Source organism: Anopheles bellator, chromosome 1 (assembly GCF_943735745.2).
Source record: "Anopheles bellator chromosome 1, idAnoBellAS_SP24_06.2, whole genome shotgun sequence".
NCBI classification, from domain to species: domain Eukaryota; kingdom Metazoa; phylum Arthropoda; class Insecta; order Diptera; family Culicidae; genus Anopheles; species Anopheles bellator.
The window spans coordinates 42,272,144-42,298,082 of NC_071285.1; the positions used below are offsets into that span (position 1 = coordinate 42,272,144).

The 25,939-nt window shown below is 51.1% G+C and overlaps 1 protein-coding gene across 1 annotated transcript in view; it reads right to left on the reverse strand.

The window, feature by feature from the left end:
- Positions 1-25,377, reverse strand: part of LOC131205698 (protein grainyhead) — a 118,398-nt gene extending 93,021 nt beyond the window's left edge. The window contains exons 1-2 of the mRNA XM_058197912.1: positions 25,006-25,377; positions 23,687-24,936 (exon numbers count right to left, since the gene is read on the reverse strand). Of these exons, the coding sequence (XP_058053895.1) occupies positions 23,687-24,936; positions 25,006-25,377 (1,622 nt within the window). The remainder of the gene's footprint in view (positions 1-23,686; positions 24,937-25,005) is intronic.
- Between the last annotated feature and the right edge of the window lie 562 nt (positions 25,378-25,939).

Sequence of the window (25,939 nt, forward strand, 5' to 3'; positions counted from 1 at the left end):
GAGAGAGAGAGAGAGAGAGAGAGAGAGAGAGAGAGAGAGAGAGAGAGGGAGAAAATTGCAGAATGTCATGCCCATGTTTGCCGAATGTGGCTTTTCTCGGGCTCGAGCTCTCCGGTTGGGTTGTTTGTTTTTTTTCGTTGTTGTTGTTGTGCTGCCTCGTCAGCCACCGGTGGAAGGTTGTGGTCAATTTTTCATTCCCTCTTCGGCCGATGACGATGTCCTCGTTTGGTGCGTCAAACCACAATCGATACCATACAATTAGCTTTCATCAGACTCATCAGGCCCAAGGGGCCCCAAGACGGGGCCGAGAGCATCAACGCCTGGCCGCCGGCTGGAGCTACTGTCCTACGAAGATGACAAAGATAGTTGTTGGGGTTGGGCCCCGTGGCCTCTCGTGACCGCCCGGGAGGCTCTAGGAGGCCGTGTGTGCCTTTGTGTCTCGCTTTCCCCGGTTGCTCTGTAAACGGTCAACGGAATTCGGATCGCGGTGGTATTTCGTGCTCTGCGCTTCTCCATAGTTCTCCGTAGGCACTCCGTAGGCCCAAACACGGCCCGGCGGGCCAGCCAGTGAAAACCCACGTTTTTGCACCTGCACCTCTGCCAAGAGCCACCAGACCGAGGACAGGCGCGGTTCTGGCACGTTACACGCATCTCTCGCCGAACGGGCGACGGAAAGATTGACAAATGTATTTCAGTTTTCGCAGACTCGGCGCGCGCGGTGCATCCGTCGGTTGGCTGCGATGGCTGTCGCTTTGGTTTTTTTTATTGTGTTTTTATCCCCTCGCACTCCATCGAAGTCCTTTTGGAGTTTGGCGTTTGTGTACCTTCCGTCCACTTGCACTGCTCCACGCTCATCGCGTTCGGTTTTCTTGTTTCTGTTGTTTGAGCCGTGTCACCGGGGTTCGTCGCTTCGGTTGGAGTCTTTCGTTTTGAAACGTTCGTTCTGCGAGCGGCTTACAGGGATTTGGCGAGTGGCGAACGGGGCGACAAGTAGAGATGTTGTGCTCCACGCAGCTGACAGATGAGGAAATGTCAACTCGCAGTCCCCGGGAACCAAGAATATTGGCAATCGCCAAGCGAAACCGCCGAAACCGCGCGGTGCCGTTTCGTTCGTCGGTCGCCCACGGATAAGTTTGATCTCTCTCTCTCTCTCTCTCTCTCTCTCTCTTTCTGTTCCTCTCTCTCCGTGGCCAGGCAACACGCTGTCTGGTTGCACAACGACGAGACCTACACGAGCGTCTCGATCGAACCAATCGATGTCAGGTTCCCCGCGCCTGACTGGCCCGTCCTTTCCCCGGCGATAATGAGCGACAGAATCGAAGCGAAGATAAAATATTATTTAAGCGTTCGCCTTATAAGTGATTAATTAATACACACAAACAACATGTACACAGCTCGGTCGGCCGGACGGTCCGCCGATCGTTGGCGACGCGAGGCCGTTTAGACTCGATTCGACTTAATTAGCACTAAGCGCGTTCTCCCTCGGGAGCCAATAATGTTACTGTGGCGGCCCCAGCGGCCCCATCGGCCGCGGCCACCGCGGGGCCATTCAAATGTGCAGCTCGCCAACGGTCGCCCATTTTTGGTGGCCTTATTTTGTGCGAACGTGGGTTTTTTCTTATTTTTTCTTCCCCCCCCAAAAGGGGGCGCTGATGATTGTCCCGTGTCCGGAATTGGAAAAGCCATTGCTTTTCACGGCAGACGGGATGAATATTCATGTTTCGTAACTGTAACTACGAACGGGAAAATGGGAAACAGTTTTGCCAAACGAACGCCGGATGCCGTCGGACGCATATCTCGCAGCATCCTTTCTTCGGTTGTTCGCGCATAATGCAGTTGAAAAAAAACGATCGAACGAAGGGAAATAAAAATATTTTTTAAAACCAAACGTTTACACGGTTCATAGTAGGAATTATTGTCAAGAAATTTGTCCTTCATGGCTCGAGAAGTATTGTCGTTAGTGTTCACTGTTACCAAGAAGTTAGTTAATTACTGGACGGTTAGTGAAAGATATGATTAGAGTCCAATTAATAGACATCAATAAATATATAAACAACGACCTAATGATGGGAAATAAACCAAATTTTTCTGGCTACTAACTTTAAAAAAACACCAATCCGTGAACTTCTAAGTGGAGCTAAGAACTGAAGCGATGCTGTAGATGTAATATAAAGAGTAGGGACCATTTTAAAGGCAATGTCAGAGATTTAGAAGAATAAACAAAGATTTTTCAAGTTATTCGAGCAAACTGCCGAAATGTTTTGGCCATTGAAGTACGTAAGTTGAGTTCAATCTCCCCATGTTACAGCATATTAAATGCTCTGGTGTAACATAACATTATTTACCGACTTCAATTCAATTCAAAACGAAGGTTTTTCTGTGATTTATCGCCTTTTCTAGCCGTACATTTTTTTCAGATAGGGTTTCAACCGACTGGAAGTTCACGGGGACCAACAGATTGACAGCCACGTCTATGCAGAATTGTTAGTGATGAAGGAAGCGATTGCTTACATCGGCCAATAAGCAACTCGTTTTAGTAAATAAAACCCTATTCTTCCACAGTAACGTTCGTCTACACAACAGTCACATGGAACCGATAATGGAAACATGACATAAAATAAGAATGTTCCATTCGACCACCAAAACATGAGAGCGATCGAGTGGCACCCTTTCGCAGCAACATTCGCATGCGCGATTCCGAGAATCCCGTTGATTGACACTCTGTCTTAATTCGGCGCACGAATCGTAGCCCCAGACAGGGCCGAACTAGCCACTGGACAAAACAGGACAGCGCCAGGATGCGTCGGTGCAAACACACACCTACCGATTGCGCAATCCGTGCGGCATAATCAATCATTGTTTCAGCCCGGTGCGGAGATTGTAGTTTATGCTATGGCGCCTGCTCGTGATTCCCTTTCGGCGGTGGGCGCTACACGTGTGGCCAACCCCGCCCCACGGGTGCGGGTGACATTCGAAGGTCTTCATCCGCTCCGCTGGCCCGCACACCGACCGCAAAGCGAGGTCCTATCCCAGTAAGGGTTTGGTGCGATCCTTTCTCTTCCGCGCCAGGATGCGAAGGAGTGGAGGAGCTCGTGCACCACAAAAAGAGAATGTCCTTAGGTTGAACATGTGAGGTGAGTTTTCTTTTTCCCGCCTGTGCGCTCTTCTTCATGCCAAGTGACGGGGTCTTTACCGGTAAGGTAACAGGGGCTGATAAGGAAAAAAAACGAGGAAAAAAGGGAAGCCGAAACCGCCAAAGTGAACCGCGTGCAGGATCGAGCGCGCGCTCGCGATAATTGGAACACTTTAACTGTACCTAAAATTTGAAAGTCAGAACTTTCGAAAGTGAACGTACCCCGTGCGCGGTACTCAGGCCCATCGTCATCTTCTTCCGCCCGCACCGCCGGGAGCCGTGAGCCGGGAATCGGTCACCGAAATGGCCAAAAACCCACATCTTTCACCCAGCCCCAGTGTTTCGGTATCGGCCATCGGGACCGAATCGGGATCGCAACCCCCTGAAAACCCATTCCAATCGCCCGTTCGCCCGTTCCGTTTCGGACACTTTTGCGAAAGTCGCGTCGCCCGTTCCGTTACGCAACGTCACAGGACCCCAAACAGGACAGCGAAGGACCCTTATTTCGATCCACCCTTCTTTCGGAGATCGTGCGGGGCCCTTTCGGAATGATTTACGTCGAAGGCGCCACCCGCCGCCGAAATGCGAAAGTAAGCGACCAAGAAAGTGAACGATGCTCCAGCTTCGCCCAGAACGCCGCTTCTCGCGAAATCGAACGTAATCGGGAATAATTGCGCCCATCAGTCGCCGTCGTCGTCGGTCTCTGCCCTTGCCAATCGGTTATTAATGAGGTTCGAATGGGTTTTTAATTAAACGTAATTCCAGGCTGCGTCCGCCCGGCGAAGGAAGTAAGCGCTTGGGGTACCGATCCTCAGACGATCGGGCGTCTCGCTCAGCGTCTCCATTCCTTCCGATTGCCGTTTTGTCGCCGTCCGACGCAGCGCGGCAATCGTGAAGCAATCATCACCCCTAGCGGCCGTCCGATTCCGATTGTGTGGCCGTCATTAGCCGGGCCGTGCCGTGCTCCACGCACTGCTGCCGCCGCCTCGAGGAGCGTGAAATGAAATTAAGCAACATGGAACAATTCATTGCCCGGGTGCCCGGCTGTGTCATCGGAATCATGTTTGCAAATTGCCAATTTGCATGGACGATTGTAATTAACCGACCGTGGCTGGGCTGCACGCACAAGAGCACGCACCAAGCGTCAGCACACGTGCCATCATTCGGCCGAATAGCCGACTACCGAGTGCCAACAAGGAATCCGTTTTCATTTCGGTTCCGTTCGGCATTATTCTCACTAAATTAGTAGATTTGGTAGAGTGGTCCGTTAGGAACCCCTTCAGTGGAGCCTTGGAGCCCTCTTAAGCAGGTTTTCCCGAATGGCCACCCGAAACAATACGCCCGCTAATCATGATTTATGATCGCACAATAGGAGCGATATTGTGATGAAAATTGCGGCCTACCTTTTGCCCGTTAATGACGAAGCTGAGGGCCCTGCTGTGAGCCATTACGGCAGTACCTATTGGCGATTCGAAGGCTGTCAAAAATTGGTACGAAAATGACGCAAAAAAGCCACTAGACCGACTCTCGCCTCTCTCTCTCTCTAACGGGGTGTGAGAAAAGAAAATTGAGGCCAATCGTCATTAAAAATCATCACCTTACGCGCGCCGCGGTGTTTTGGGTTAAAGGTAGTAGCTTCGTGGGAACGAGGGTCCTGCGTACGTGTTGGGCACTGCGCTCCGTGACTTTGCCGAGCAGCTGTCACCGGCATCGGCATCGAGATTGACGGGAAAATTACTGCACCCTGCACAACTGCAACTGCAACTCGGTTGTCATTCTTTCGATCCGCCATCGAACCGCCTGTTCTTTTATCGATCGATCGAATTTGAAATGGGATGTTGGGAAATTGGTGCGCTCACTCTTGCGATTCATGCGTAGTTTATGCTGGACACTCTGAACTATCGACTGACGGACCAACCCTTCGGATCGGCAGAGGTTCGTTCACTCTCCATTAGGCTGTATCGTCCGTTAACTCTCGTTTGTCGGTGACTTGGCCCGTAAATCCGAAACCCAGTTCGGCCGCCATTACGGGCTTGATTTAATCATCGTCCCCAAGAGAAAAACGCTTCGCGTCAGCACGCCTGACACCAGCGATCAGGACAGGACAACAAAAAAAACGTTGGAAACCGTTTTATGGCAAACATTTGTCAAACATTCTAATTGTCCGAATGACGCCGCACCGCCCGGAGCTCAGGCTCACCGCAGTGATTTGTCACATAGTTGTGGTCTCACAACGGGAATCAACGGCCACGCTGGTGCCGGGATTTTTATTTAGGTGTTTATTTATCTCCCTCCCCGCTCCACCCGTTGTGGCACTTTGATCCACCCCCCGGAGAGCTGGGGCACGAACGGAACAGAGAGACACTCCAATGGACGGTGGCACATAACTCATCCGGTTGTTTGCGACGTCGATGATGATTTGCTGCTAATTTTCATTAGCAGAAAAAAAATCCCGTGGCGCAGAAAAGTGGCCATCGGGCCACGTCATCCTTTTGCGGATCGTCATCCGCAGCGCCACGCCACCGAAAGGTCAGTGCTATTTGCGATAAGGCGTTGGTGGCCCCAACGATGGCCCAGCACCGTTCGGGTGCCGATCGCCTCCGTGGTTGACTAATTGGTGATCTCTGGCGGGCGTCTTGAAAGGTCCGCGTGGCACGGCCATGTCGATGCTGGCCATTAATGGCGCAGAATGTATGGGATAAAATATTCTTCGAACTTCCCCGACCACAGGCGCCCGACGATGTCAATATTTGCCGTCGAGCGTCGAGAGGAATGGCGATCAACTGGGAGCATCCGGGTGCTCCTATTTGTTCTAATCAAGGTCACCGTCGGACAGGCACCCTTCACATACTCACGTATTCGTTACGTTTATGGATCAGGACAGGGAACTTACCTAAAATTGAGAAGACAGAAAAAAAGCTACCATTAGTCTCTATTAGTTACGATTTGGCTAATAAAAAGTGTAGACTGTCAAAAGACGAGCTACCGAGCACCGGGTAGCACCATTTTAGCCATAAAAAGACACGAGAAATTCACCGTTACGGCCAAAGCGGGACAGCAGCCGTAGACGGATTCGAAGTCGGGCCCATCTTTATGTCTCAAGCAATCGCGGCACGGCATAAAGCCAGCAATATATGCCTCTTTGCATTATGTTTGTGCAAATGTGCGGTGCAGCACCCGGTCGGGCCGGCCGGCCATGCCGTCAAGTGCCATAAATGTTATAATTTATATCAATTCGATTGCCAATAACGTGGTCGCGCAGTATATTCTGTTTTATCTGTTCTTTCACCGGCAGCCGGATTCGCACTGTCCACCGTCAACCCGTCTTATGAATTGTCGCGTCGCCGCATCGGCACAGTTCAAATGGAGTTTGTATTCTCTCGGGGGGTGCCCAGCGATGGCGTGGCCGGGGACTCTGGCAGTCAGGCTAGCGGGATGGTCAAGTTAGCTAATCGCCGGGGTTCGCCCGCCGCCCGTTTTACGGCCAATCGATGACGATCGGTCGCAGCGGACGGATTCATAAAGATTTTACAACCCCTCGTCGTCGTGAACGATTTCGAGATACCGATTCACCAATTCATTTCACGACCACGACGCTGACATACTTTCCCCGGCCTGCACACACGCATGCCCGGGGGTTTATGATGGCAAAACCCAACGGCAACCTCGCCGCCCGGGTGACCATCGCTTAGTGTTAGGCAAATGGAAGAAAACGGATATTTTCCACGATTGTCGTTAGTGCGATTGTAAAGATTACGTTTCTGCATCTCCGGTGACCATCGTTAAGCCGCTGTGGCCGCTTTCCCACCGGGCCACAGCTTGGAATGCACCTTCTACTCCTTTTCCTTGCCAAGGCGCACATACCGTTTCGGCGGGGAGATAAATGGCGACCATAAATCTATCCCCCGATAAAACTCGACAATCTCGGCGTCGTGCTTCATCGCCGTAGTGTAGGGAATTGTTTTCTTTTTTTACCAACTGGAATGTCCTGTTATTAATAAAATAGTAAAATTAATTCCCTATTAGATAAACTGGGACGCCGATAGGGAGGTGGACTAAAAATGCAAAACTAGAAGAGTGATTAAAATCATGTCACCATAAAAATAATCCCAAAAACGGTCCGCTATCTGGACCTCTCTATCCTTATTTGACTCGGATATTAATGTATTCCCAATTCCGGGCACCCCGGCGTCACTTTTATGAGCTTGGCCCATGCAAAGGGCCCAGATGGGTCCGAAATTCCTCACACTTGCCAGTAGCACCGCCACCGATCCGACGGCACCATAGCACCGCAATCACGTACGGTACACACACGCGGCAAACTTGTTTCATATCATTACCATAACATCTTAATATGCGGCCCCTCAGATAGTAGATCGATCGAGAGCAAGCCACGTAAACAAATTCCAAAGAAATTGCTTTGCAATGCGACCGGTTTCCGGTGGCCGGGTGCCGCCGGCCATACAAAACACACCGAAAATGTTTCCGCGCACACAGCAACAAGGTCACAAACAATTCGAACGACAAAGCGGCCGGGCGGCCAGGGAAGCGATGAAGTTGTTGTTGCGGCGGTGTTGCGGCTTCCATTTGTTTCCTTGCCAACTTCAAGCTGACCCGCCCACAGGGCCTCGGAGCTGAGATAGCCTTCGTCGGTCGGGTGAGCGGCCACCGAGTCACAGAATCGCTCGGACGAGAGTGAGAACGGTTCGTAACCAGCCCGGGCAACTCCCACTGGGCAGTAAAATGGGAGGAATAAATGCTTCCTAATGAGGTGGATTCGATTTGCATGCTTCATATTTCGCGTCGTGTCAGTGCAGGAACCACTCCCTGAGCCCTCAAGTCCCTTTCACGCAGCAGCGGCCAATCAATAAAGCTCGGAAATGGTTAAACAAAGTGGCACTACTGCTGGTGCAGCCTCGAGCTTGCCGTTAATTGATTATAGACTCCCGAGCGATTCTTTATTGCGGATCGGAATGGAAGCTGAATACAAGATTAGGCCATTAAAAAAGGGTAGAATAATCCAATTCTCCGTTATTCTAACTCGAGCAAATAGGTCATTCAGTAGGTTTGATGTTTGAAATGGAAAAGACTTAGCCCAATAATGGGTAGAACTGCAATAATGCTTGAACATGACCATGAATAGCTTGAACAATTATGTTGCCAAAATAGCAGAAAGCGTCGAAAGCGTCAGAAAGCGTGAAATACTGTGTTTAAAGAATTGTCCATTGTCCATCCATCCTTTGATTTGGGTCGTAAGTAAAAAAAATCAATTATTTTTTCAGTAGGCGGCTATACTGATCGACATCTCGATGAACTTCGATCAAACAATTTCAAGTTTATGCTTCTTGTCAAGGTGACAATTCATAAAGAAAAATCGGTCGATCAATAAATCACAGAAATAATCGAAGTTCACCAGCATGGTGGTACTCGTAGCATCGCCCAGAAGCTAAAGATCGACTACACAATATGTTTTGAGACATTTGCCTAAAGCTTGATCAAACATTCACATTCAAATAGAACCTTGTTCAGTCGGTGGCCAAACCAGGACTAATGGCCGGCAAAGTTCTACTTTGAATTCGTTGGGATTTTAAGAATAATTTATTATTATTTACTTCCGTACGGCCACTAAATTCAAACCTTTAATGTCAACAACTGGGCCGTTTGAAGTTAGCGATTGGTCCAATAAAAGGGATTTCTACGAAAAATATAATTTTTCGTCACTTCTACTGTACTTTAGTTTTTGAGATAGTTTTACCTTCAAAATGGTACTTTTATGTGTACTCTTACGCATTTCCTTTTGACATGCATTTAATTCTATTACGATTATTAAGCACGTGTTCTAGGCACTGTTCTCTATTTAGTATGAAGTGTCCCCTAGGCCTCAAGCACCGTTAACTTGACGTGAATGAATAAATAAATAAATCGAAGTATTACGTTACTTCTATCCTCACAGAAAATCAAGGTCAGCCAAAAGATTGCAATTGCAATAATTCAAAACAAACAACCAGCAAGGAGGTTCAGTCGCACCCCAACGCTTCTGACGTTTGCGTCCTAGGCCAAAGGATGGGTTCACGGGGACTGACCGTCCACAGTTATACGCGGGCAATCTACGGCGACGAGCGACAGCTACCGTTACACACTGAAACCTGCGCGCCCAGCGTGGCGCACGGAGGCACGCAGCGCTGCACTGCAACTGCAGTTGCAGCCCGTCGTCCGACAGATCCCCCCCCACCCCCTTCTTTCCCCTCGGAAAATGACGTGCATTTGCACTCTGCGCGCTCGATTTAACCTACATTCGGTCGGGGCGGCCGCCGTTCACGCGATCGCCATGGGACAAGAGTGATTTATCAAACAGCCGTCGTCGGTAGAATTTACTTGAACATTGTTCACCGACACCACCCGCTCTGGCCTAACCGACCCGGCCGCAACATCCTCGACCTGCAGGACGGCAGGAAGACGGAAGAGAAGGATGTAAATTTTATTAGCACTCCCCGCCCGGAGGTCCCTATCACCGCCGGTCGGCCTCGGGTTGGGCGCGTTGGAATTTGTGCCACCATCGGGGAGGCCACTCGCCGGCCAAACGCCTTCCGTGCATGTGTGTGTTGGCAGCAGGGCCCCTCGCAGGACGTTGCATGTCACGCGAGGCAGGAGGCGGGTTCCGCGACAACGACGAGCGAGCTGGACTCCTGGAGATTACACCAACGCGAAGATGCTGCTGCGGGGATACTATTTGTTTTTGAATGGTTTATTACATTAACTCACGACACCGAGCGTCTTCGTGGCGTGGCCCGGCCACGGTCTGCACCGTTGCCGTGGCATGGCCACATGCGATCGTAGCCATTGTCCACCAACCGGGACGTTCGTAAGGAGCGCCTATGCCGTGGGAGAGGAATCGTGATCAAATTAGCATCCAGCCAGCCAGTTCCAGCCGGGAGGTGCGGTCCAAACGGTGGTGTAGACACGCAAAAACTCTCTCACCTCAAGGGGCCCTATTCTATGCGTTGCGTTGCTCATTTAATACAAACTCCCAATCGCCGTCATGTTTACGTTTTGCGAATAAGTTAACGACCTGGGCTAACCGACGACGGTATTCTTGGTCTGGTCAAAAACCACCCCAGACAAGGTCACGACAGTTGAAGGGTGGAAAAGGTTTCACAACCGAGATCCAATCCGAACACCGGAAGTGCAACGCAAACTTCCTGTGGTGCGCACGGTGTCCGGTGTCCTTGACGGTTCCACGCACTCACGTCCGGGGCCTCACGCGATGCAAATGAGCTGGGGACTCGGAGGAGCGACAGCCAGCCCGAGTGGGACGCATCATATACGAGAGAGCGGGGCTACCATAAACGTTGACGCTCCGAAACACGAGACACTGACCTTCCTGGTTGGCCATATGCGGCCAGCCATTTTTTTTTCTGTCCCCATTTTCGTGCCACCAACACAATGCCAACAACCCGATAATGAGCAACCGGGCAAGGTGAAGGCTTTTTATTTCATCGTTCGATTCATTATCTCGAGCTCGGTTTTATTGTTTCAAAGAAAAGGTTTTGTGTTAACATTTCAATAACGCGTCGTCGGGTCGTTGCACCAGCAGCACAATTGTCCGAGCACTGTGAGTTCGAACGCAGACGTTCGGTAAGAGCATTTCCTAATAAATATTCCACTATCACGTGCGGGCTCGTATGCGACAACAAACGAAATGTGCAGCCATCGAATAAATCTTTCGCGGCGCGCTTGATTTATGGCCTGCATTAGACGCGATTGCCGCGTGCTGACCCCAACCCGGCCCTCCTGGGACCGGCCAGGGGATGGTGAAAAATATGCCATCATTTTCATCACCGCGCGACGTTTCCTGCTGCAACACGAGAGGCACAGGCGCTTCGGGTCCGGGTCGGTTCCGTTAGGTTTGCGATCGCCAAGCTCGATGGCTCGTCTCCTCGCACAGGATTCATTGTTGGGGGTGACCCATAAATTGTGCGCGTGTGTGTTTGTGTTGCCGCGTCCGGAATTTATGCGTGCCACATTAGAGGTGGGTGCCAAATCCGTTGGCTAGCGCCGCGGCGAAAGTTGGCCAATCGACGGGATAGGACGTAAATTGGCAATCCTTTCGGTGGGGGCGCAATAATTAAATTTATTAATTTTCTCCATTCACGAAACCGTCACGCCTCCGTCTCACGGGCCTACAACAAATCGAGCCGCCGATCGAGAGCCTCCCACGCTCTCGGCGCCGCGGCGCTCGAAAGGAACCTGAGAGATGTCCAGCGTGGATGGGCCGATGATGGTGTTCCATCTGGGCTCTCGGGGCTTCAACCATCGCTCGGCGATTAATCGGATTGTGTGGGTGATTTTAAAATGCGAAATGCTAGCGAAGGACGCCTCGGACGGTGAACTAATAAAGTCTTCAAGCGCGCACTCGGTCACCGCACACTGCACACTGCAGCATCCCGGCCGGGCTTGAGGACTTCAAGCTGAGGTCAATTTTTTATTGCACCCAACAGCACCTTGTGCCAGTAAATTAGTGTGTCACCGATCCGTTTCGTGACACACCACCCGGCCACCGATCCGATCGGGGGGGTCATTCTGCCACACGCCAATTTATGGCACTGCCGGTGGGCAATGAATCGGCATCGGATGCGGTGGTTGCGGCTGGCCCCGGCAGCCGACGGCGAGGTGTCCAATTTCACGACCACCACCGCAGGGGCTGCCGTTGTGGTCTCTCGCGTCCGTTGGCAAATAAACATGTAACATAGCGCTCGGTTCGGGTTGTGTTACACATTTCATCTGCACACGCTTTTGATCCTCGGAGGCTTACCACCCACCACCCCCCCAACAGAATTACTGTAATCCCAGCCCACCATCAAGGAGTATCAGTTCCCTATCGGTGCGGCGAAATCGGCGGCTAATGAAAAGATCGGGCGCGACCAGGATGCGCGGATTATTAGCACCGCACGGTTCAACGATCGCAAGATTAGAACGCAACCAGCCACACCCACCCACCCACCTACACCGTGATCGATTGTCCGCGCGCGTGCATTAAACGGGCGTTAAACGCTGGCGCAACCGGCACCGGAACCGCGCCTAATGTGCAGATCGTGTCCGCGTCGTCGCTTACCACGCGCGTCCCCGCCAATCCCGGTTTTCAATTAAATGTTGCCCTTTCGCGCGAAAGCGAAGCGCCCTTGACCGTGGGGTGGAGGTTGCTTGCACACTTGGTTAGCAATTATTTTGCCCCCCCCCCCCCCAGGGGCAGCGGGCCTCCGAGCCCCCGAGGTCCGTGATCATTTATCTTTAGGAATCTTTTTCTACGAAATGAACGCTCAGCTCGCATCATCTCATCAACTCGCCCGGGCCGGCGGCCAGCGGACAGGCGTGGTGTGTCATAAGCCCGGCACGGCCACGACACGGCCCAGCCCGCGATTTCATGTGCTTACCAACCGTACCAACCGCATCGCTGGGTTGCCGTTCCTGCTGACGTTGGTGGTGGTTGCAGTTGCAAAGGTCACCACGGACCATCATTCACAATCAAACGTATCTCGCTGCCCAGCCCAGCACCGAATTGTGCCAGGTGTATGAGTTGAAAGTGTCCGGTTCATGTTTTGAATCCGTGCTGGCAGGCTTTCATTAATTCCTCAGTTTTTAGTTTGACTTTCAGCTTTAAAACTAAGTCGGTGTCATTCTCTGAAAAATTATGTAACTTGTGATGATTTTCAGCATATTAAAAATGTCGAGTTTTGTTCCGAATAAAGCGTAGTGGTAATTACAAACTGAAAGATTATGGCCATCCTGGTGCAGTGAACAGGCTCTAAGACGAGGAATTGCAGGAATTGTTGAGCGCAAAACCGTCCCAAGCAGAACAAAAATGGGCAGAAAAACCGTATGTGTCCCGAACAGCAATGCCCTATCGGCTCGTCCTTAAATCTTTAAGCCGTTCTAATAATAATAAATAAATAAAATGGATATTCAATGTCCCAAGCTCCAAAAATGGCTACCACACAAATTGAGCGAAATGCAAAAGGGAGCATTGCAAACTCATTTGTGAAATATTTCTTCGACGAAAAGGAAGGTAGTCGAATAGTTACTGACGATGAAAAATTGATTTATTTCGAGAAACCAAAGCCCGAACAACCATGGCTTTGAACCCGGTGTAGGCACATCCATTGCTAAGCCAAATCGTTTCGACCAAAAAGGATGGTACCGTGAGCTACTAAAACCACGAGAAACGGTGAATGCAGAACGTTAACAGACAACAAATTGAAGATCTTAAGAATGCTGAAGATGCAGATATCGCAAAAAGGGTTCAGCGAATGGTTGTCTACCCAACAAAAAAGGTTTTATGGGAAAGGAATCCACAATTGGGCCTGATCAATGGGCGAACGCTAATTACTACGAATGAAAAGAGTTTGAAATTACCGCCAAAAATTTACGTATTGTCGTCATCGAAAACAATAGACAATTTCAACTCATACACGCCTCATAAACGACTGTTCGGGAGCTCCCAAGGCGCCAGCCTAAAATACCATGCTCGGTGATGTATGATATGTACGCAAGAGGCAAAAACGAAGGTGAGCACTCCGTTCGGCACTTACTACGGCCCTATCCTATGGCCCCCGGGTAAGGCGCCCTCTACTCAAAAACCGTTTTGCATGATTTATGCTACCCATAAACGCCATCCCCTAAGTAAGCTTTCATAAATAATGTCTAAATTGTGCAGCCACGATCGAAGACGGTGCTGCGGCGAGGCAGTGGAAATGTAATCCCCCAGCATGCGCCACAGTCGTTACTGGCCGCGAAACGCGATCTTCTCTCCTCTCGGCTGACAGGCCGCGTAAGTGAAATAATCTTCACTTGTCCTGCGCTTAAGAAGCCGACCGGGATTTGCAACCGAAGAAGCGTGAGGTTCGTCGCTTGTGGCAAGTCTTTTGTTTGGACGATCACCCGCACACGCTCAATCGGATGGCGGCACCGGCACCGATTGTGTTTGCGCGCGCCGGCCAATGATGGTCAAGTACCAATTTTGGCGCACGGACCGCACGGGACAGAAGCTTTCGCGGAGGGTCCCGTGAATTGCCTGCACCCGAGATCCCTTCGCGGGAAGCGTTGGCTTTCCCGGCGACCCGGCTGCGGCATGCGGCCCAGTGCCATAATCGAATCGAGGAGAATGTCGCATTTTGCATTCACGCAACTTACACCCCAGCGCAGTCGGTGTCGGCCAACCCGCATGTGGCCGGCAGCCAGCCCGACGATCGTCAACGGCGATCTTCGCCCTCTGCCGCGGTGTGGCCATTTTGGAAGCGAAACTTGGCTGGCTCATGAATTATTCAAAACGGCCCTGCGAATTACTTTAGTAGCACACACATGCACGCGCACGCAATCATGGACTGTGTGTCAGGACATCGGAAGAATGCCTCCAACATTTCTTGCCTCCATTTGTGCCTCTAGCCTGCACTTTGTTTGGAGTCACCCGGAGAAAATTCCTTTCGCCCGACCGTGCTCGGAAGTGGACGTCCGCGATTACGCCGATTACATTATTATTTAAGGTTACTCTCAACAGTTTTCGTTCGTAGTTCGTAAAAGAAAACCACAGCCTGTACGAAAGTTTAGACAGAACAGAATCGGCGCACCAACCGTCTTCAGGTTTGGCCAAATAAAGCATCACCAAAAACTTATACGCCCGCCGAACATAAAACTTTTATGGCCCACTTCCTTAAGCGCCGCGTATCTGAAGCAAATGGGGTCCCAATTCTCTTTTTAATGAATAACGGACCCGCACCCGTGTCTGTGTGTGTCGCAAATTTACGTGCATATTAAATTTGATCCACTTTCTTTCGCGGTTGCAATCCTTCGCGCGCCGTCACATGTCCCACCTCTGTTGCTGCTGATAAAGAAATAAAGCGCACCCCAAAGTGGACGCCCGAGTGCTGCGTTTACGATGCTCTTATTTTTTTTTTGTTGTTTTGATGGCCACTGCAAAGTGTTTGGATGGCCTTTTCTGGTCGGCAGGTCGTTGCATTGCTCCACATGATCCAGATCCTCCGACTCCTCTCGCGCTGCAGCAATATACGATCGCCTGTCCTCGGGGCGGACGAAAAAATCCTTTCCACTTCTTTTTTTGTCCCGGTTCGTTTTTTTTTTTCTCTGCACCACATTTTATTGGGCCGCTCCCAAGGCCCAGAGCCGGGGCCGGGCCGGGCAGCCATCGGCGACAGTTATCGATTGGTAATTAACTTTTAACAACATATTTCCAACCGAACCGGCGCGCTTCGGGGCTTGCAGGTTGACGCGGTCCGTGATGGGAGTTTGATCGCGCTGGCAGGATCCCCGACGATGCAGGATCCTCGTGGTGGACGGTGGGCAAATAATAATGACCACAGTGAGCCACCGTGAGCCCCGGTTAAAAACCGAAACGATAAATGATAATCGCATTCACGGAGCCCATGTTCGGGGTGGGTTCTCCTTTTACTCCATTTAAGGAAATTTCACGTTCGCGGTCATCAATGCGGGCGGTGGTGGTGTCGTTTTTTATACCGTGCCGCACCTGACTTTGTCGAGACCTGACGTCTTCGGGAACCGAGCTCGGTGCTCGGTTTCTTTTCACTCAGCAAGATAAATATTGGTCTTATCTCGTCGCCTCGTCGATGATCGTTATTAAAGACAGCCAATGGAGGCCGCCGGTTGCGTGCGCTTCACTGCTTCCAACCTTCCCGTAGAGAGACCCCCGGACGTGGCTGACGAGCGGACAAAAAGTGTGACCGATTCGGAACGTCACAAAAATCACCGAAATCGGTTTGGCAATAATTTTGAATTTCGTGCAAAACGAGAAACCTTCCAAAAACGAGCGGTCGCGAGCTAACCCAAAACACAGAAACCCTGGTCTGATCCGGTTGCGGGATGAAGTAACGAAGGTGCAACCATCGAAAAGTTCGCCGAAAAGCCCGCTCGGTTGGGGATTGAATTTCAACCGAAAACTGTCCAACCTGCCCGCAACCTGCCGGTGGACTTTTTTATGTTATTCGTCAATTCGAAGTTCCTGCGGTAAACCACGACACGGCCTGCCCGGACGGAACGATCTTGATTACCTCTTGATCGGCTTGAACCCCCGTTTTGCCACTTCATCGGGCGGCCCCGAACGAAGGATCTGCAGGACATAATAAAATTCTCGTGCGGTGCGTGCGGTGGTAATCTCGTGTTTCGTCCGCAGCTCCGGGTATAATTACGGTCCCGATTATGATGGTGATCCGGTGGCGTCGTGGCGCGTCTTTTGCGGTCAATTTAAACCCCACTTTTGCAAAGGGTGCCGGCCCGTTTCATCAATCGCATCGCACGCACTTTACGATGGTGGTGCAATAAAAATTGATAACGATCTGAGCCTCGCCGGTTGGAGAGGCGGACCGTGGATCAACATTCGAAAACAGCTTGTTCACAAAAAGGTTCACAACGGTGAAAAGGATGTTTGGTGTAAGGTAATTGTTTTGATGGGCTGCGATTGGATCGCGACGAATATTCCGTATCAGTTGGAAGAATTTTCCAGCCATCCGCGTGACCCGAATCACCCGAACACAATGCAAACATAATTTAACTTCCATTTAACGGACCAGCGCACCGTGAGTAATGGCCCCGTTTAGGAATCCAAATATGCGCCCAGCAACGCAGGAAACATTCTACGGCCAGAGCGAGCGAGACATGCGTAGAGAAATGAAGTACATGCCGGTTGTCAGAGTTAATAGATAACTGGTCCTCCGGTCCCGTGGTTGTATCCCGTGGTTTAGAAAGCGTTAAATATGCCATAATCCTTTCACTTTGACCCCACGGAAGACCCTGCTAAGCTATCAAGCAAACCAAAAAAAAAAAGGAAAAAGGAAATGCACTTCATCGGCGCACTCGGCAGTCCTGACGCTCGGTGAGAATGGGCGCAGGCAGGCTCCCGTCACCGGACCGGGCGGCGAAGACGGATCGAAAGCATCGATCAACATAATTTAATGCACGTCCTAGGCAACCTCGGTTGCCGATGATGAAGTTCGCTTCGCACGGCCACGACGCCGCCGAGCGCACTGCACGCCAATTGCACTCGGAAATAAATGATCGACCTGGCCCTTGGAAGGGAAGCCGTACATCTTATCATTTCCTTCCTTCTCCGGCCCAGTGCGGAACCGACCTTACTCACGCACACACAGGCAGCCAGACAGACAGAAACAAAGTGAACTCACGATGGCAGGGGATGGAAAAGTCGGAAAATTATTTCACCCGTTTTGCGTTAAATGAAATCATTACACGTAATGTTCCGTCGGTCCCACCGCCGATCGGTGGCCCCTGAGGGGAGGGTGCCACGGGACGGGTAAACAAACGGTGCACACGGGTTCGAAAGGGCCACCCGTTAATCGGAGGTGAGAAATGGGTGTCGATTTATCTTCGGGTACTTGTTAAGAATATTTAAGAAGTCCGTGGCCGTGCGAGGCGATCCTCCATTAAGCGTTTCATTTTCTCGTGGCCACCGGGTCCTGGTGTTTGTTTTGAGCCCCAGGTGGCCTCCACGGCTATGATTTTATGATTTTTTAAATGTCCTTTTATGATAATTTTAAAGTCCCGTTTCTCTTTCTAAATTATTATCTTATGCTGTCGAGCGCTGCTATGCTTTTCCCCACAGACCGTTACAGCGCTCTCTAAAAAGATGTCCTGAAACGACTGGTAATGACTAAAAGTATGATCGACGCGAGCCATCACGAGCCAGTGCGGTAGTTAAGCTGTCAAAAGGTTATAAAATATGTCACTGTACGCGGTTTTATGCGCAGAAACTAATCGATCCATCACGCCCGAGCCAAGCCTCACGCAAACCCTCGCAAGCCCTCCCCTCTCGTGGATCATAAAACCCCCATGAACCCGGGACGCCAATCACACTCCCGGCTCCCACATGCTGGGCGCCGATTTGCCTTTGCGAATGTCCGCACTCTAAGTCGCAACCATCAAACTTTGCGCTTCGTTTCAAGCGCTTTAACGAATCTATTCGGATGTTTGCGCAAACAAGTTGCGCCTGTCGTCCCTTTTCGCACGGTTTCGACGGACCCGTCCGGCAACACAACGCTACGCCTGTCTATTGGTTGCTGCGCTCGTGCCCGCGCGCTCGCGAGTTGTGGGTAAAATTTAATTTATTTTTCATGTCCTAAACGAGAATTTAGCGTGGCGCACTTACTTTATTACGTGCTGTGTACCCTACGTGTGTATGTATGTGACCAGGGAAGCCCACTATCGAAGCCCTCACTCGCTCTCTCTCTCTCTCGCTCTCTTGCTCTTGCAAGTTTGGATTTCCCAACCACGCGAACGCGCCGTTTAGCCGTGGCCGTAGGTTTGCGTTTTGATGCCGGAATCCGACAAGTGACCGCGCAATAAATTATGTGCCTGTCCGCTTCGGGGTGCGATCGCAACATACGCCATGCCGTGTCGGTGCGGTGGCGGGCCGGGCGGAACAGGGCCGCTACATCGGGCCACTTACCAGAACCATGGCGGGTATGGCGGGTGTCAGTTTGCTCATTTTACATGTGCAAAACACGGATTCCGGTGGAACATACCGAGCATAGCCAGTTTCACTAGAGCTCGGAATTAACGGACGCGACGCATAGTTTGTAAAGTTAACCAAAAAAGGATTCCCGCTAATCATTAGACGTATGATGTTAAAGCGTGATCCGTATAATGTTTTGGCTATCCGTACTTCCGTGACCTTCGCTGCGATGGCGAAAGAATGCCAATCCAAAACCAGCCTAAACATGACCCAAAGTAATAATCATACATTTCCTACTTTGCGTGTTTTCGCCGAGCATTAAAGGCACTCCGACGGTATTGGTTTCACCTGGACAGATTTATGGACATCGCGGCTGCGTCACCGGACCATGTCGATCGCAACTAATGCTCCGCTGACCTGACGTGCTAAGTGAAAATTAAGATCATGCGGGACCCTACGACACACTCCGGTTCTCACACCGGGCATTGTTGGCAATTAGCTCAAAAAATGGCTTGGAAGCCGATCCGATCTCACCGGACAAAACCCCACAATCCGGCAGGCCGATCGGTCGGATTGTTGCGTTTTGTCATCGAGCCGCTCGGTCCACATTTGCGGTGGGGCAGCAAACCGAACCCACCACACCGGGCGTAATGGGTTATAGGTTTTATAGTACGAATCTAATTTATGTTTGCCCGGCACATAAATTACCTACCCCGTTTTTGCACCATCTAGAGCGACCTTCTAAAGGTTGATCTGGTCGAGGGAACGAGACACAAACCTCAAGTCGCGGGTGTGTATATTTGATTTATGAAGCCACCGGAGGGACCAAATTGGCCCTTGCCACCCGCTCCTGGGAGGGGGGTTCAGTTCGGGGCAAAGCAAAACGGGTGACACTTCTGGGTCGATCGGCGAGTGCCGGGTTGCTGGCGAATGCCGGTGGCACGTTTACACGATCGGCAGCGTGTCCGATCGGGCGGAACAAAGGCGTATTATGGGCTTCCCACGCGACTCTCTTCGAGTTTGGTGGGCGTGGGGCGTGGGCTACGAAAGGGTGCGCGGGAGACACTAAGCACACATAATTCATAGAAAATGTCACCGCAAACAATGTGGCAAGCCGGCCAGCTAACTACCGGCGGCAGCATCCCGGGTGGAGCTCGCATTTGGATTGTCGTGGCGGTTTTCTATGCCTTGTTGAGATGATTTTCATCAACACGATTCATGGAACTGTAAAGTTGAATCGTTAGCATTAGAAGTGTATTTGAAGCATGGAATTTTATTTCTGTTTGAAATATTTCCGTGCATTGACATCAAGACATAAGAAAATCAAACAAGAGTTTGCTAGTTAATCCCACTCGTCATGATTCGTTATTAAGATTAAGAAATCATATTAAGAAATTTTAGGAAATCATAAGAAATTCGGCATATTAATGCCGAATTTCATAAATAAATAAAATCTAAAATAATATTAATGCCGAATTTTTTATGATTTCCGCCTCGTGCTTTCAATGTAGAGCGCTACAAATTTTTGTCCGCTGTTTTACCATAAATATGACCTATAACTAAAATGGCATAGACTAAAGTTTTAGAATCTGGCCAATTTGTTAAAATAAACTTAAAAATAACGAAGTTATTCAACATTTAAATAGTTGGATTGTGATGGAACACCCTGTATTAGTATGGTTGAATGTACTTCAGCATACATTTTGTGCTAAAGGATGGGCAATCGGAAGTGGAAGCATTTTTGACACTAACTGTCCGATCGTTGGAAGCGTCATTTCAGTAAAATTTTAACCACGGAACAGTACGCACCAAAAGAACGTGCTGAAATTGCTCGGCTGTACATTCCAAATAATATTTAGCTATTGACAAACATCTGCAAAATAGTAGCATAAATTCAAATGTCAAATGGCGAAAAATTATGCTAATATAAACGCAATTGTTAAAAATACTAAATGGGGGAATACGAAAATAAATTCAAACACTCATTCAACCTGTTTACAGGCGAGTGCAATAAATCGGGTCAGTACCATTAATAAATCGAGGTGGATTTTATGAGCCACCGGCTGGTCGTTAAGTTTATAATACCCTCGAATAAACGGCGATCCATTGCGACGGCCACTGTTAAGCGCGGCTTGAGCTGCGTCATTGACTGTCGTCAACTTTCCATTAACGATCGCACTACTCATTCAACAGACAGGCTCCGAGTGGCCATTTCCAATCGGCTCCTCCATTTTGCGCCAGCTAAACATCGTTGGCCCACGGCTCTAGTCTGCGTTTCGGGACACGCCATCAGCAACCGCGTGAATGTCTCCAGCATCCTTGCTGCTACTTAATTCCACTCGATCACCACCACCCGTGAGGTGGCCCATGAGGGCAGCGGCCGTGAGGTGCTTGTTAATTTTTCCAAATAATTTTTACGTCCACAAACGGGCAGCCCCCCTGTTCAGGACAAACATCCAACAATGGATCCATTCTGAAGAAGCATTCCATTACCGAAACGATCCGCGAGCAGCGTCGAGGACCATCGAGGAAATGACAACCATTTCTGCGTGTTGTCCGGAAAGGACAATTACATTTCCCGTCACACGGACGAACGTCCCTCAATGAGGGGCCTGAGGCAGGCGGGGGGGTGGGGCGCCCGGGCAGACAGAATGGCACAAAAATGCACGCTTCGACAAAAAAGCGCAACGCAATGCAAACATATTTATCATTTCGCGCAAACTGCGCACAGCGCGAGAAACGCGGCCCGCCCGATCCGAGATGTCATTCCACGGTGTCCGCGTCCGCTCTGATGACGGATGCTGTCGGCCGCCTGCGTCCGTCAGAACCGCCATCTGTCCGCGGCCATTGCGTTTGGCGTGCGGAGGTGCTCATAAATTAAATCACCATCCATCCGGCGCACGAAAGACTGCAACAGTCAATGAAGCGACGAACCGTCCGCCTGGCTCCGGGCACGGAAGTACCGACCACTTGTCCGGGGGTTCTTGCCCACCGATTCTTTTCGCTCGTTCTTGGGCCCGGAAAGTGAGGCAGAAAAGAGGAAGCACAAAACAAAACAAAACGAACCAAACGGAACGAACCGTTCGGCACACGGAGCCAAAGTCAATCAATTCGATTGATGCTGTTCGCCTCGCTGTTCGCAAATATTATCCGCGGAAATAAAACACATTAAAACACACACGCAGAGCGCAGAAAACAAACAAAAGCAAACCCGAGGGGACGGGCCCCCGTGAGAAAGAGTGCCCGAAGGGCCACACAGACATGCGCGCGCGCGGCCGTCCTTCCTATCGAAAATTTATTCGATGTTTAATTTCAATCGAATTAGTATTCACAAGCCGCCGGTTATTATGAGAACGTTGACGATTGTAAATGCGAAAAACGTTGCATGAATTCGTAATGAGGACCCAACCCAAGACGGACCGGGGGGTGCCCGACGGTGCTCCATTCCTTCCCAATCGCACCGCCAGACACTCGCACGCCAATTTGGAATTTATTTATGTATAACATCGTTAACGATTGTCTTGCGATTGTGTCATTATCATTATCTCGTTGTCAGTGCCTGTTGCAACGGGCACGACGCTGGACGTGCTGATGCTTCGCCGGCTCTCTCTCTCTCTTTCTCTTTCTCGCTCCTTGCGCATAAAAACATGCCTGACCGTGCTCTAACTCTTCGCCCGTGTCGCTCACTCCGCACGATGGGCTGTCCTTGGCTTACAGCATCCCTTTTCTGCCGAGACAATGCCGCAAGCCCGACGGTTGCGGTCCGGCTGCCCTTTCTTCCCTTTTGTGCCCCACCACCGGGAGGGCTAGGAGAGCATCCTTGGACGGGCCTTCCGCCGCCTTCCAAACAGGGGCCACGGCGAGGTCGAACGAAAATGGTTTCGGTGCTAGTCCGTCACGTTCCCGAGAGCCCGTCGCATGGTGTCACTTTATTGCCAACCTTCGCTGCCTACCAGGCACCATCCCAGGCCCGCTCTCACGGTACCGACCTCGCGGCCATCGCTTGATAAATTGATCATGAATTTACAATCAATCAACGGTTGCGATAAGAAATAGTTGGTCTTTCCGCGTCCATTTCGCTATCGCGGGTCGCCGGTGAATCGGTGACCGGTGGGTTGTACCTTTCCAATTAACTCACGGAACTCGGATAAATATGCCGTTGTGCACAAGCAGCGAGAGCGATCGAGCATAGATCGATCGTCGGAACACCACACCGCACATGCCGCGGGCGCGTTCGAGGAAGCAATTTTAATAATTGATTAAATTCACATTCGGTGCACCTCGGCGATTCTTTGAGATAAAAAAGGGAGGACTATTTACGCGACATACAGTGCGGCAACTATATTGCGGTACTGAGACTGTATTTAAACGTAGCTCCGTTTGGCTTCAACTTTGTCGAAGCATTCATCAATAGCGACAGAAACCTTCAATGAAAAGGTTTTAAAAATAGGTTATGACTATGAATGGTCAACAACGGTGCGAAAGCAGCGAGAAGTCGATCCGTAGAATAAAAACGTAGAAAAAAATTTCGGCAAATCCGATCGATACACCGCAATTCTGGTGAACCATTTATGTGATGTTTTTGTAGTCGATTTTTACTCACAATTCACACGGTTTTGTAACCGCGTCACTTTCTACTTTCTGTTTCTCTATTATAACTATTTTTGTATTATTAGACAGATTATGGACATTATTATTATTATGAACAGAGTCGTATTAAGCACCTGCTGAACTGAAAAAGCTTCAAGCTCAAAATCTCTATAAGGATAATAAGAACAACAACATTATCTCGGTCCAACGAGACTGACGATTCACACTTGCTACAATTCCCGAAAAAGCGGAGAAAGTTAAAAGGAAGCCATTTGAAAGCCTTTGAGACTTATCGGATCACTCTGAGAAATGTGTTGAGTTGAAAGGACATCGCAAGGATTCCCTAAAAATGGCTTCAATCCCAGAATTTAATTGCCCCACCGTGCACTGCAATCCGAAGCGATTGCGAAAATGATTCAGGGCCAGTGATTAGACGATCGCGTTACGATCGAGTGACCGAGCGCAGGACTCACCTTTGCTGCAGGCCGGAGATGTCCTCCGGGTTCATGTCGGACGACACGACGTACACGGTGGTCCCGTCCGGACCCTGCTGCTGCGTGTACTGCAGGTTGCCCTGCACCACGATCTGCGTGCCGTCGATCAACCCCAGTTCGTTGTTGGCGTACAGGCTCTCCAGGCCCTTCTGGTCGGTGTAGATCACCGTTTTGCTGCCGTCGTTGTAGACGTAGTCGATCTGGGGCTTGTCATCGTCACCAGCGCCCCCTGCCCCAGCCCCACCACCTGCGCCGGAGCCAGCACCGGCGGCGCCAGGGATGGACTCAAAGTGTGGCATGGCCGCCTTCGGATCGCCGTAGATCACGTTCTTCGGTTCACCGCCACCGATCGTGTAGACGATCTGTTTCGCCTGCGACGGATCGGCGGAAGGGACGGCCGCTGCCGTTGCAGCCGCCGCAGCCGTCGTGTAGATGGCGGTCTGCTGCTGATGATGATGCGAGTTCGAGTGGGCGATGTGCTGGTTCTGGTGATCGCCCGGCTGATGGTGCTTATCGTCCGCATCCTTCTCGTACTGCAGCACGGTGGTCGGCAGTTGCTCCTGCGGCCCACCAGTTCCACCACCACCGGAACTGGCACCACCCGGGCTTCCGGTTGTCGTGTAGATGATGTTGTTGTCCATCCGGCTGAGTAGCTGGTCGGCGGTCGAGATGGCGATCCGGGTAAGGATCGTCTCGCCGTGCTCGTTGCGCGTGATGATATGATGCTCCCCGTTGATGATCTCCCGGCTGATGATTTCCTGGTTGCCGAGCAGCCGCTGGATGTGACTGTCCTCGAGCAACCGCAGCCCGCCTTGCTCGTGGTCAGGCGACGCCAGGCGCCCTATATGCTGATGGTGATGCTGATGGTGGTGCTGCTGCTGACCATCATCAGCGACCGGACCACTGGCGCCCCCGGTGCCACCACCCCCGTTGTCATTGCTGTTGATCGTGGCCGGAAGCAACCGGTGCCCATCGGCAATGCAGCCACCCTCGGTCGGGTGTATCTGATGTTGGTGCTGCTGCTGACCCGGCGACATTCGCTGCTGCAAGTGCTGCTGCTGCTGCTGATCCTCCGAGTGCTGGATCAGCCGGGCGTGCAGCAGGTTCTGCTCCACCACCGACACCGGGCCGTGGTCGGCCGATGCCGCGTGGTGGATCTGCGTCGGTGAAGGAAGCTGCTGCTGCTGACCGTTCACCGCCTGCACGATCGTCGTCAGCTGATGCTGCTGCTGCGGCTGGTGGTGGTGATGATGGTGGTGGTGCTGCTGCTGCTGCTGCTGTTGATGTCCCCCGGTGGCCCCATTCGTGACGAGCTTGTGGCCCCCCACCCCGCCGGCAGCCGTCGTGTAGACGTAGACCGTGTTCGTTTCCTTGTCGTACACTTTCTCCGTCGTGCCGTCATCCACGACCACGCTCATATCGGTGGCGACCTCGTGGCCCATGTTCGGCGAGCTGACACTGGCGGTGGCGGTGCCAGCTCCAGTGCCACCCGTACCACCACCACCCCCGTTGTAGTCCTTGTGCAGGTCCAACACGCTGACGTTCGTCATTGTGGCGAGCTCGGGCGGAGGCGTCCCACTTGCGCTCGATTTGAGGTCCACCGTGAGTGGGGCGGCCGTCTCCCCCGACTGCTGCTGATGCTGGTGATGCATTTCCGGTGAGGAGGACATTTTGTTTTTTTCTTCTGATTGCACTTTATACGCAGCCCCTGACCCGACGAACAAAGCGGGACGGGAATCCGTTTAGTTTATTGCACTCCCCTTGGAAGGTCCTTGCAGGCGGTTCGTCGCTTTATCAGCGTCTTACTCAAATTCAATATTTAATATCTGGAAAGAACGGCAGAAAAATGAGAGAGAAAGAGAGAACATTAGTTTGGTCCTCGAATCGCCTTTCTAAGCCGTACGGATTCCCTCGACACGGGCCCTTCACTGAGCTGTCTTATGTTGCTCTTATCACTACCTATGGCGGGAGCATAATTGATGGCCAATCCACTGGCTGGGTAGCATGTTTCAGATTTTTCGGAATTAACATTAATCGCTCCGCTCCGTGAGAGGTCCCTTCGTTCGCTCCGAAACTCGCCTCGCATGGTGATCGTCGTCGGGGCCAATAAATATTGCAATAAATTGTTATCACTTCCACCACCAACAGCCAGCATCGCGACGTCGGTGACCCGGCCTCGCCTAACGGTGTACGGCGCGAAGGCAACGTTCGTGCTGGTGGCAAGAGGAATAC